We start from the raw sequence: 12,115 nt of genomic DNA, 5'->3' as shown, positions 1-12,115 counted from the left end.
GCCTAATTTTCTCCTAATCGATTATTTTAACAAGCGCCCTAAAAAAGATCAGCAGATTTTTTTTATCGAATCAGTTCCCGACTATAAAACATTCATACAACATAACCAAGGCGCCAAAACATCATAGCATCCATGTAAAGCCAGAACACATTAATAGTTCATATGTATAGGATCTATCGTTGACCGAGTAGGGATATGGGTCAGTGTGCAAGGGCACTGAATGTAGGCAGCGCGAACCGGACTTCGGAGCTCTGACGGAATTACTTTTTAATACTCAAAGCTGACCTGGCTTCGTTCGCATTTATATTGGAATTACGTTTGCTTGTTTGACGTTGTAATAGAAAGCCGAATCTCTTAATGACCTTTTAACCGACTTCAAAAAAGGAGAAGTTTCTTAATTTTTTAGACCGATTTCGATGTTCTTTTTTTTTGAACAAACCTGGTGCTTGTCATGTGGTTACATTTAATATTTATATAGATATATTAGATATTATATCTCAAAAATTACTTATCAGACCTTGATCAAATTTATATGAGACTCCATGACAAACGTAACCTTTTGATTAAAAAAATATTACTCGAAATCGACCCACCCGGTAAGAGATTACGAGGTAACTCACAAAAAAAAAAGTCGAAAACAGACTCTACTCGACAGAAAAGTCGAGACGACACGAAACGTTATAAAAGTATATAATAAAAATGCGTCAATATTATATGTAAAGTAATACGGTTCTGCAAACAAATGAGCATCAATCTTTAACCGGAATCCTACATCCGTGCGGAGATTACTCGGAACAATCCGGTCATTACACGCTTCCCTTATGTACCTACATTACTAGAACTTATAATACTGAGCTAAGACCAGAATATAGTAGTTTATAATACTGAGCTAAGACCAGAATATCCTAGTTTTAGAAGTCCTACATTATTGTTTTTGTATTGGGTATAAATGATTTTGAGCCAGGTCTTAGAGAAGAAAAACTTCATTTGAAACCCAGAATGGAGTCTCCGTCAAGCAATCGTGGCATAACTCTAAAATGCGAAAGACTCCTGCAGCCGAACTGGCTCCACGCGTATCGACTCTTCATTCCTGTGGGCCTAGCCAGTGGTTGAGAGGGTGGCGCAAGCTTAGGCGTCTCTGCGTTTTCCTGAAGAGTGTCCTAGGCGACACAGTGTCTGTCTGATACTGTCTAAATCGTCTGCAATAGACGGAGTATGGCCAATGATGATGATGAACTATACGTATACGGGAACTTTACTGGGTGTATCGATCTTTTTATTTGTAATTGAATGACGCTTGTCGTGTCGACCCTTTTCAATTTCATCGATCTTACGAGTACTTTATTGCGTTATCCGTAACAATGCGGATTTCATTGACTGTTTTATCGACTACCTATGTTGTACTAATTATCGATGTAATTTAAGTCGTTTTGGAGTTAAACTTCTTTGCTTACGCTTGACTTTAGGAGTAAGCTCGTGAATGCGTGACGCGTTACGAAAAGTGTGATCGGGCGAAGCGAACTAAAGTTAAGAGGAAGATAGAAAGAGACAGAGTTACGTTTTTACGAAGTTTTACTTCAGTCTTGTGGTCTAAAGGACACTCGTTTTTTTTTTTTCGTTTGCCATCAGATACAATTATTAATCTGTCTGTCTTACTTGCTGTTTTAGTAAAGGTTGAATGTTAGCGCTTATTTTTATTAAAATAAAATGATACTAATATTTTTTTATGAGTTTAAAAAAAACGTAATATCCAAAGGCTTTCCTTCAATTTGGAGCGCTACATATTAATATATGTAATTCATGTAAATTAGGACCTTTTTTTACATTATTTCCTTTTCATTCGCGAGGAAATTGTATGTTAATCTAATTTTATTAGAGAAATTTCGCTTTTACGTCGTGTAGTACTAGCCATTCGTGGTAAGACAGTCGCGTGAACTTCTACACTGTCGTCACACATTACTAAAGTGGGGCACAGCAAGAAATATGCTGCTCAAAATCTGGAGCAGCCCGACTGGGGTAGTACCTCAACCTTACAGAAGATCAGAGCTAAATAATACTGCTTTCAAGCAGTGTTGTATTCCCGTGATGAGTAAGGTAGGAAATCTAAAAGTAGGGCCGGGAACACATTTGCGATGTTTCTGGTGTTGCAGCCGTCTATAAGCTACAGTAATCGCTTACTATCAGGTAAGCCGTACGCTTGTTTGCCGACCTAATTGTATACAAAAAGTCTTACTAATAATATTGATTTGAACTGATTATCAAACAAATTCTTAAGAGACTTGGCTCTTAATGTACCTTGTACAACAATAATACCATGTTTTTGAAAATAAAGGATTATTATAAATAATAAAGACAATTAAAGCGACAGTTTACTTAATGCAAAGGGAATATAATTTAGTTCATACAGCATATTTTTATATGATTTTTTGTCGCAATCGTTTTGCGTTTTTGCGTTAAAAATGTCGTATAGTGAACAGTTATTTTAGGAATAAATGAGTCGTCCCACGACGATCATTACGCTTCGGGAAATTCGTAAGAAAGACATACATTTTTCTATTTTGATATTTATTTAATTTTATAACAACTTAACTTCAATAATGTAATACATAATATAAAACTTCCCACGTATAACACCCACATACACAGGATAATATTAATGTTGAAAAACAACCGACTTCAAATCGCATCGACAAGTAATACAACGTAGGATAGTCGAAAATAGTCAATGATCGTTCAAATATGCTTGTGGGTCTCCTCACCGTGCCTCGGAGAGCACGTTAAGCCGTCGGTCCCGGTTGTTATCATGTACACCCGATAGCGATCGTTACTCGTAGTAGGGAATATATCCGCCAACCCGTATTGAGCTCTGATCCTTTTCCTACATGAAGAAAGAGGCCTATGCCCAGTAGTGGGATATTACAGGCTGAAGCGTATTAAAAGTGAAGCTACCAGGGATTTGGAATGTAGATTCTGCAGAGAGTAATCGGCAAGAAACTAGACAGTAACTGTTTTAAAAAAATTAACTGTTTTAATAAAAAAAAGGTATCTTTCATGAAAAAAAGGTATCTTTCATGAAACACTTTAGTTATAATACAAAACTAAATTAAAAATTAGTGAAATCGGGTAAGTTGACAACTTCTTAAACTGGATGAGCTAGCGTCCATCCGGGTTCCGAGGTCCGTGACAGACAGTAGGTCGAGACCTCCCTTCAAGTTCTACTGACACGTTTAATACTAGTTTTTGCCCACAATTCTGCTTACATTATCCGGTGGCCAGTCAGAACTAGAAGTGGTTTTATTGTTTTGTATGTATAATGTATAAAACCAGATTAATTTTAGCCGACTTAAAAGAAAGAGAAGGTCCTCAATTCGACTGTATTATTTTTTATTGTTATATTTATTAATATGTGTCATCATCATCACCATCATTTCAACCTATCTCAGTCCACTGCTGGAGATAGGCCTCCACAAGTTCACGCCATTTTTTGGTCATAGTCACGCTAAGCAGGCGGGTTTGCGACCGCAGGGCTGGCTTCGTCGCACCGAAGACGTTGCTGCGTCTCTTCTGGATGGTTATCCCGCCATCGAGCGGTTTTTTAAGTTCCAAGGTAGTAGTGGAACTGTGTTATTATCCCTCAGTCGCCTCTTACGACACCCACGGGAAGAGAGGGTGTTGCTGTATCCTTACTGCCGTAACCACACAGCGAATTTTATTATGTGTGTTACCTAAAAACTTTTTACAGGGCGATTCTTTTTTTAATCGAAAACTGGTGCTTGTAGTGTGGTCCTATTAAATTTGATCGAGTTAATCGAGATCTGACGATTTTATTTTGAGTAATACGTAATACTGCGTATTTATTTGACAATGTTTTTGACAACCAACGTTTTTATATCTTCTATTGTAAACTGAGGTCAAATTTCGTCGTTCCAAATATAATTTACAATTATATATACTGTCAAAATTCTTTAAATTACACAAGTTCTTCTACGTAGCTGTAGGTCACAATAAGGTGCAAAAGGTTTTTAGTGTAATCCACAACAGCTTAATTTAAAAGCCCTACTAGGCCGTTGGCGCATTTTGTATTGGTTCTGCTCTCTACTTTTATTTCAATAATATATTGATTATTGCATACCTTCACATTTTATTCAATAACACTAAACAATTTATTTTCTGTTCGCCGCCCCTACACAAAGCGATCCCCACTGTCACCGAGCGCTCAACTTCCGTGCCGATATATATTTCAAAGGTTCATTGATCTATTTAATGTCTAAATTGGTCCGCCATTTTGACAAGTTGCCCTAACATTGTACGACTTCGACAGGAGCCTGCGGTGGAGCGCATATTACCTAACGATATCGGTACAGACAGAAAAATAAATCTATAGACTAAGATAATATTAGCTTTTGATATATTTATCGATATCAGACTGTTTACAACGTGAAATCTCCAACGCTCTCCGCACATACACTTCCCACAACGTTTGCCGACATTAAACTTGCTGACATTAGCTTCGTGAACGCTCGGCATTTTTCGGTCATCTCGCATGACGCTTAATAATTAATTTATTTGCTTGAAAAAATATATATGAATAAGTCTTTATATAAAAAGGTTATATTTTAAAATATATTTTTGAATTAAAATCTTCTTTTGGCGTATCGCGCACACATTTTTCGTAGGTAATAAGTTCCTCCGTCACGCTCTGAGGTGAAAGGCTCAATCGGGTGAACTCGGGACTTATTGCGTTATTGCTTGATTGCGATTGGCAATTAAGTTTTCACAATTTGTTTGCTTTTCAGTTTTATCGGCGGCGCTTAAATTTTTGTGTTAATTTTTTTTATATTACAAATAAAATCATATCCATTTTTAATAAACTAACCATAGCTATATACTTTATAACTTCTAAGTTAAAATAAAGTAAATAGTGTAGGATATATATCGAGGGGTGAAAGGCAAAAAGGTTTAAGCGACATTTTGGGTGATATTGAGTTATGTATATATTCAGAATCAGCGCATTTTTCTGCGTCGATTGAGCCAAGTAGCATCTAAATCGGAGCACTTTTTTGGCGCTTGAGACATAGCTATTTTAGGATTCAATTCTAAGGGCCAGTGTATTGTCCAACATTAATTTATATATTTTTTTTCGATGACGGACTTAAACCTGACATCATTATACCCACCCTTGATATAAGCTATTTTTACTAACCCAAATTTACAGTCCAATGTTGGTTCAAACATTTAGCCTTCCACTGATTATACCATGTGATGGCGCTTAAAACATTTTCCCTGCCATTACTTACACGGTGTGATGTCGCTTCAAACATTTTGCCTGCATCCAAATTCTATGAGGAATGTCGGTTAAACTATTTAGCCTGCAACTGATTTCCACCCAGAGTGACGCTTCAAACATTTTTTCCTTTCCTTTATATATCTACAGACGTCGTTTAAAACATTTTTAATCTACCAAAGTCTTAAAAGATTGTCGCTTATGATAAACAGTTAATTAAAAGCTGAGATTTAAAACGTTTTTCCCATTTTTAAAAGATACATGATTGTAATTTAAGCCGACTTATTTTAATATGGCGCATTTTATTACTGTCACATAATACACAGTTTATAACTTTATATCGTCGATCGTGAGTTGACAGCTGTGACCGGACCATTACGCGATGGCGATTCAGTCGTCAGACGGTCGCGAGCAAATAGTAAAATAACTTGCATAAACAGGTCGCGAGCGTGAGCGAGTTCGGACGTGCGCAGTCGCAGATAGCTAGTATTTGTGCTCGGACTTACACGCCGATTGAGTTTGTTTTTATTATTTAATAGTTAATCGTAAGTATTTATCCCTTATTATGTCATTGATTATTATAAATGAGAATGTTTGTGTGTAATTGAGTAACTACGTTACTTTTTTTATGGAAAATCTCCTATTGCGATAAACTTCTGCTTAAAAACCTAATTACCTATTATTAACATTACGTTGTTTTAAGTGCTTTGTATTAAGTATTGTGTTTACTTAGTTTATTTATTGGTTTTAGATCATTATGACTTCTGAGAGACAGAAATTTTACAAACACAAAATTAAAAGGTATTTAGCTGATATACATGAAGCATCGGAAAGCATCCACCCTTCTAATAGTCAAAATGGAGATTCGCAGATATTTCTTGATTCAAGAAGCTACAGAACATCATCTGAAGACAAAGAAAATTGTGTAAATAATTTTGACATAGAGGTATGTCATATATCAATTAGGATTTATATATTAGGATTTTATGTTACTTTTAGTTATTAATGTATCAACTAGGTACATTTACCAATAGTGTGTGAGTAGATTGGGTACCTATTGTGTAGTTAAGTATTAAACATTTATGTATTTCTTCCAGAACTAGAGCACCTAACTCTTTACAGTTTTCTTAATTTGTAGATAGATTCACACATGGTTCATTATAATTATAACCCCTGACTGCACAAAGAGCACTGTTTTAAAGTTGGCCTAATGTCTGTCTCTTTATCTGTGTACTAACTGTGCCACACGGTTTTACTCACGCTACATAAGTGTCAATGAAAGCTATGCTCTTTCTTCATACCATGGTCTACCTCTGTGCTATATAAAGCGAAAAAGGGAACATACAAACTTTCGCATTTATAACAAGTAGGGCTAGGGAAATACAGAGACTAGGGATGAACAGATTTAGTAAATACAGTTGTACAAAAGAAATTTACATTACTATTTTGACTTTTTTTAGGTTAATAAGGAAACAGAAGAATTTGAAAAGGAAAAATTTACAGAAAATATGTCACTAAGGCAAGAAAAAAGAAGAGTCAGTAATGATAGTCTTCACCCAACAATTACAGAAGTAATTGGAGAAAAGGATATGGAAAAACTAAAAAAATCGTTAGAAGACGATAATGCAGACAAAGACATGGAGATTTTAAGACAATCTTTAGAAGACGGCAATGTGAAAAAGGACACAGAAATGGAAACAGAAAGAAAAGCTTCAGACAAAGAAAAAAAGAAAAGAAAACAAACTGAGTTAAAGAAGAATTATGTAGATTTTTTAAGCGAAGATGAAGACTTTGTATGGGATTCAACGTCTTGGAAGGATACAGACGGTTCTTCAACTACTTCTAGTGACCCAAATCAGAAAAAAAGAAAAGAAAGCAGAAAAGATCAAATACAGAAGATGGAAAAGTAGGGAGTGAAGGATTAAAAAAGAAAAGAACTAACAAAAGAAAAGAAAAAAAAGAAGCAAAATCGAAGGGTGAGCAATATGTCAAGAAAGATGGTACACTTGTGAAGGAAAAAGAATTAAAACCAAATCCTTGCATAGGAAAAAACTGTCCATATAAATGTGGAGAAATAGAGACAGAAAAAAGAAGAAATATTTTTGAATATTATTGGAAATTATCACAACAAAGAAAAAAAGAATGGCTAGTAGCTATGTCTTCGAAACAAGCCATAAAACGAAAAAGATCGAAAGATTCTAGCTACAGAAGCAACACTTTCAACTACTTCGTAAATGACGGAGACGGTCGCCGCCAGGTCTGCCTCAAGTTCCTCCTTAATACTCTTGATATTACGCAGAGATACGTATACTATACTTTGTCAAATCTGTCAGAAGGAATTTCAAAAGACGATGCAAGAGGCAAACATATTCCAGTAAATAAAACGACAAATGAAATCAAGGAATCGGCAAAAAATTTCATAAAAAACCTTCCTGCAGTGGCCTCACATTACTGTCGAAAAGATTCCACAAAGCTATACCTTCCAACCGAACTCAAGAATATAAAAAACGTATATCGCATTTACAAAGAAGACCGCACTAACAAAGGTATGGACGTAGTAAGTGAAAAATTATTTCGTAATATATTCAATACGGAATTTAACATCGGGTTTCACGTACCCAAAAAGGACAAATGTACTATATGCTTACGTTTAGAAGGCCAAAACCCTGAAGAGTGTGTGGAACTGAAATCCCATTTAGAAGAAAAAGATGCATCAAAGAAGCGTTTAGAATTTCATAGAGAAATAGGTAAAGATAATTCTTCCATCCTATGTACATCATTCGATCTACAAAAAGTACTTACTACTCCTCATGGTAACAGTATGTTACTATTTTACGCAAGAAAATTTGCTGTATATAATTTGTGTTTTTATGAGAGCATTACCAGAAAAGGTTTTTGTTTCATCTGGAACGAGTCTGAAGCAAAAAGGGGAGCAAACGAAGTCGCTACTATTTTAAACAAATATATACAAGATGTCGATGAGAGAAAATCGATAAGAAATTTAATTTTGTACTCAGATTCATGCCCCGGTCAAAATAAAAATAAAATTGTGCTTGCGGCAGTTCATAATGCACTGCTTCAAGCCAAAAATCTAGAGTCGATCCAGTTAAACTATCTTCTGCCTGGGCATACTGAAATGACCGTAGACAGCATTCATTCCACCATAGAACAGGCGGTAAGAAATACTATACTCTGGGCGCCCTCCCAATGGGCTACAGTAGCCCAATTGGCTCGAAAAGAACCAGAGGCATACATAGTAGAACAGCTAACTCACGACGATTTTCTTAATTATGAAGCTATATCAGACAAATATTTTAAAGGTAACTTATCGGGCAAGATTAGCAAAATAAGAATAGCTACATTTAAAAAATCTTCTCCAAATATCTTAAAAATAAAATGTAGTATGAAAGATGATGCAATAGAGGAGACAATTACTATACAAGCTAGACCAAAAAGTATAAACCAAAAATATAAATCAGGTTTACCCATCACTAGAGCAAAATATAACGATCTCAAGAAATTATGTGATACTGGAGTCATACCAAAAATATTCCATAAAGAATATTTACAATTAGAAAGTGTCAATATCAAAGACGTCTTAGTGGACACCGACATTGAAGATAGTTCAGATAATAATGAATAGGTTACTTTAATATTTTATCATTTGCGTTACTGTTATTTCTGTTATACTAGAGATAGTTACTTTTTTGTTTATTATATTTGTAGGTAAGTCATAATAACCAAAGAAAATAACAAAATATAGATATTAGGTAGGTTATAATTAGCAAAGAAAAACAAAAAGTTACGTTACGTTAGTATCTAAATATATTATTAATAAGTTAAAGTGTAATAAGTGAGTTAAGTTTATTTTTATTAGAACTCTGTTAATTTAATAGAGGTTGTTTGATAATGATTATTGTTTGATAATTATTCATAGTTCCTATAAGACTGATTTAATTATTGTGATAAAACTCAATAAAAACAGGGTAAATAAGAGAATTTTATTTATTTTTAAAAACCCCAAATAGCACTTAAGGTGTATAAAAATGACACAAATCTCCTAATCAACTTAGGTTTAACTACCAATTTTAAATATTGATGACAAAAATTGAGATATAAAACATTTAACATTTTAGAGTAAGGGTCAGTTGAACTATTTTTCCTTTCAGTAAAAATTATCGCAGGTGTAAGATAACTCAAATAGCTTGCAGTTAATATTTCTATACTATGTCGCATAAAACTTTTTGCTTTACATTAAAAAGTTTCAGATAATGCGCTTAAACTTATTTGGCAGCTACGAAGAAACGATATGATTGTCACTTAAACCGTTTTGCCTTTACCTTTTTAAAACCGCTTTTGTATTAAGCGACCATTATTTTCTTATCTGTAGCTCTAATTAATTTATTGATATCACCAAAAGTTAGAAATTTTTAACTTTCTTTATTTAAAAATTTGTCCCATAGAATAGCTACAATAGTTTTTTTTTTAATGATTTTTTTTCTGAAATTTTAAACTTTAAATGGCTCTCCTGTAAAGTTCACAAAATGTCGCTTAAACCGTTCTGCCTTTCACCCCTCGATATATTATTCTGCTGTCGTCACTCGTGACCGCAGGCGTTGTCAGTGACGATCCTATTCTGCGAACACATGCGAGTACGCGCTGAGGTTTGCTCGCCTTGCTATTAAAACTGTTTCCCGTTCATTTACTTACAATATTACAAACATTCAATATTTGTTCATTTGACGATGTTATATTTGAGTTTCTTGCTTTTTTTTTTGTAGATGAATCGTATTTGGTGGAAGATAATATTATTGATTTTGATTTTTTTTTTGTTAGAAAAAGAACCTCATACGGGACTACCTACTAAATAAAGGATTGTATTGTCTACGAAATATGTCACGTCATCGACACAAGAGAGATTTAAACTACTTTTAGATTAAGCAAATATTAAACGGACATTTTATAACATTTTTAAACGATTTTAAAAAAGGAAGACGTCTGTCAATTCGACCGTATATATAATATATTTTTTTGATTTGTGTTCGCGGATAACTTCGTCGTTTATGAACCGATTTTGATGATTCTTTTTTTTTTGTTGATAAGAAAATATTCCAAGGGTGTTACCACGATAAGAAAACCATTATCTGATGATGGAATCCCAGAGAAATTGAGGGAAACCTTCGAAAATCGTAGTAACGACTAGTGCGTTTGTTAATTTTTTTCGACTACTTACGTTGTATTATATGTCGATGTAATTAGAGTCGTTTTTTCTTGTCTGCTAGCAAACACAATTATAAACATAAATCTCAAGTCAGACAAGTTGAGACCATGAGAAAAACCGCAAATGAAACATAACATCTTTTATTACATCTCATTCAGATATCAAAGCAACATCATTACGAGGCCTATTAGCTGTTACCTTTCAAACAAAAAGTGAGATAATTTTGATGTCAACCGTATCAACTACAGTTGATACGAAAATGGCGTTTTCCCCATTACTGTGGGAGTTTTGAACAATGGGTATTTTTGTTAAGCTAGATTACTGACAGATTAGAGTCATTCTTTACTGTCGAGATCGTCGACTAATAGTAACTATATGCTTTTTTACATAATTTAAGTGGCACACACGCATAAAATTCTCCCGATGGTTAGCGGTTACCGTAGCCTATGGTTAGTCAGTTGGTTCAGCCTGTTGCAGTCCACTGCTGGATGTAGGCCTCCCCAAGTTCGCGCCAGACATCCCGGTTTTCCGCAATCCTCATCCAGCCTACACCGGAAATCTTACGTAGATCGTCGGTCCAACAGGTCGGAAGAAGGAGGAAAATAAGTGTACAAACCGCATGATGGCAAGCGATTACCTTTAAGTGATAGTCAAGCGGTAGTGAAGTGGTAGCCTATGGACGCATGCAACACCAGAAACATTTTAAGATAGTTGAACCTTACTCCAAACTCTCCCTAGGTGTTCTGGCTAATATAATACTAGGAACACAACACTGCTTGAAAGCAGGATTATTTTACTGAGATCTTTTGTAATATTGAGATCTTCCGTAATATTGAGCTACTTCTGCAGCTGGGCTGTTACAACTATTAAGCTAATTAATTGGTAGGGCACAGCAGGAAATTTCCTGCTCAAAGTATGGAGCACCCCGATTGGGGTAGTACCTCGACCTTACAAAAGACCACAGCTAAATAATCAGATCTCAAGCAGTATTGTGTTCCGGTTGGTGAGTAAAGTGACCAGAGCTCTTAAGGGGGATTGGGGATAGGTCGTTGCTTCTGGCGTCTATAAGCTACGGTAATCGTTTACCATCAGGTGAGCCGTACAATTGTTTGCTGACCTAGTTATATATATGAAAAAAATTGGCTATTAGCTAAGGGCTCACTCCTGTATCGGGTGTCCGGAAATATACTGACTTATTCGGTTCTTCTATTTTAAGCTCATCTTTGACTTATGTATATGCTAGGTCCGTCTCATATTTCTCTAGTTAATCATATTTATCATCCCATCTTAATGAAAGTACAATTTCATTCATGTATCAAATTATAAGATATCATAACAGATGTGATGATATGAGGCGTGGGATTCCGTTGAGGGTATATATTCACATGCTATTAGATATACTGAGCGATATATAGCGGACACCTGCTTCTGTTCCTCTTCTTTACGTGACTATTATTCTGTTTTTTATTTGATTTATTAAACGAATTACCAATTTTTTTGTCTGTCTATTATAATTGTGCGCATTTTCGTTCGCTATAACACGTTTCAATTGTATCTTCTAAGGAAATTTTACTAAATTTCAGGTTAAACGTGTCCCAGTGTCTTCTTAG

The 12,115-nt window shown here is 34.9% G+C and overlaps 2 protein-coding genes and 1 long non-coding RNA gene across 3 annotated transcripts in view; 2 read left to right on the top strand and 1 right to left on the bottom strand.

Moving 5' to 3' along the window:
- Positions 1-12,115, bottom strand: part of LOC123667676 — a 74,007-nt gene that overhangs the window by 44,150 nt on the left and 17,742 nt on the right. The gene's annotated exons all lie outside the window — the stretch shown is intronic.
- LOC123667678 lies at positions 5,675-6,180 on the top strand. Its single transcript, XR_006745474.1, has 2 exons — positions 5,675-5,829; positions 6,036-6,180. It is a non-coding gene; the product is annotated as an uncharacterized LOC123667678 (long non-coding RNA).
- Positions 6,741-7,222, top strand: LOC123667677. Its single transcript, XM_045601519.1, has one exon. The coding sequence runs from the start codon at positions 6,793-6,795 to the stop codon at positions 7,192-7,194; it is 402 nt and encodes a 133-aa protein (XP_045457475.1). The 5' UTR covers positions 6,741-6,792; the 3' UTR covers positions 7,195-7,222.

The sequence above is a fragment of the Melitaea cinxia genome, chromosome 29 (assembly GCF_905220565.1).
Source record: "Melitaea cinxia chromosome 29, ilMelCinx1.1, whole genome shotgun sequence".
Lineage (NCBI taxonomy): Eukaryota > Metazoa > Arthropoda > Insecta > Lepidoptera > Nymphalidae > Melitaea > Melitaea cinxia.
This window is presented reverse-complemented; position numbering and strand designations above follow the sequence as displayed.

Bases quoted from the DNA above. Each gene is read 5' to 3' on its own strand.
- LOC123667677 (XM_045601519.1), top strand. From the start codon at position 6,793: ATGTCACTAAGGCAAGAAAAAAGAAGAGTCAGTAATGATAGTCTTCAC.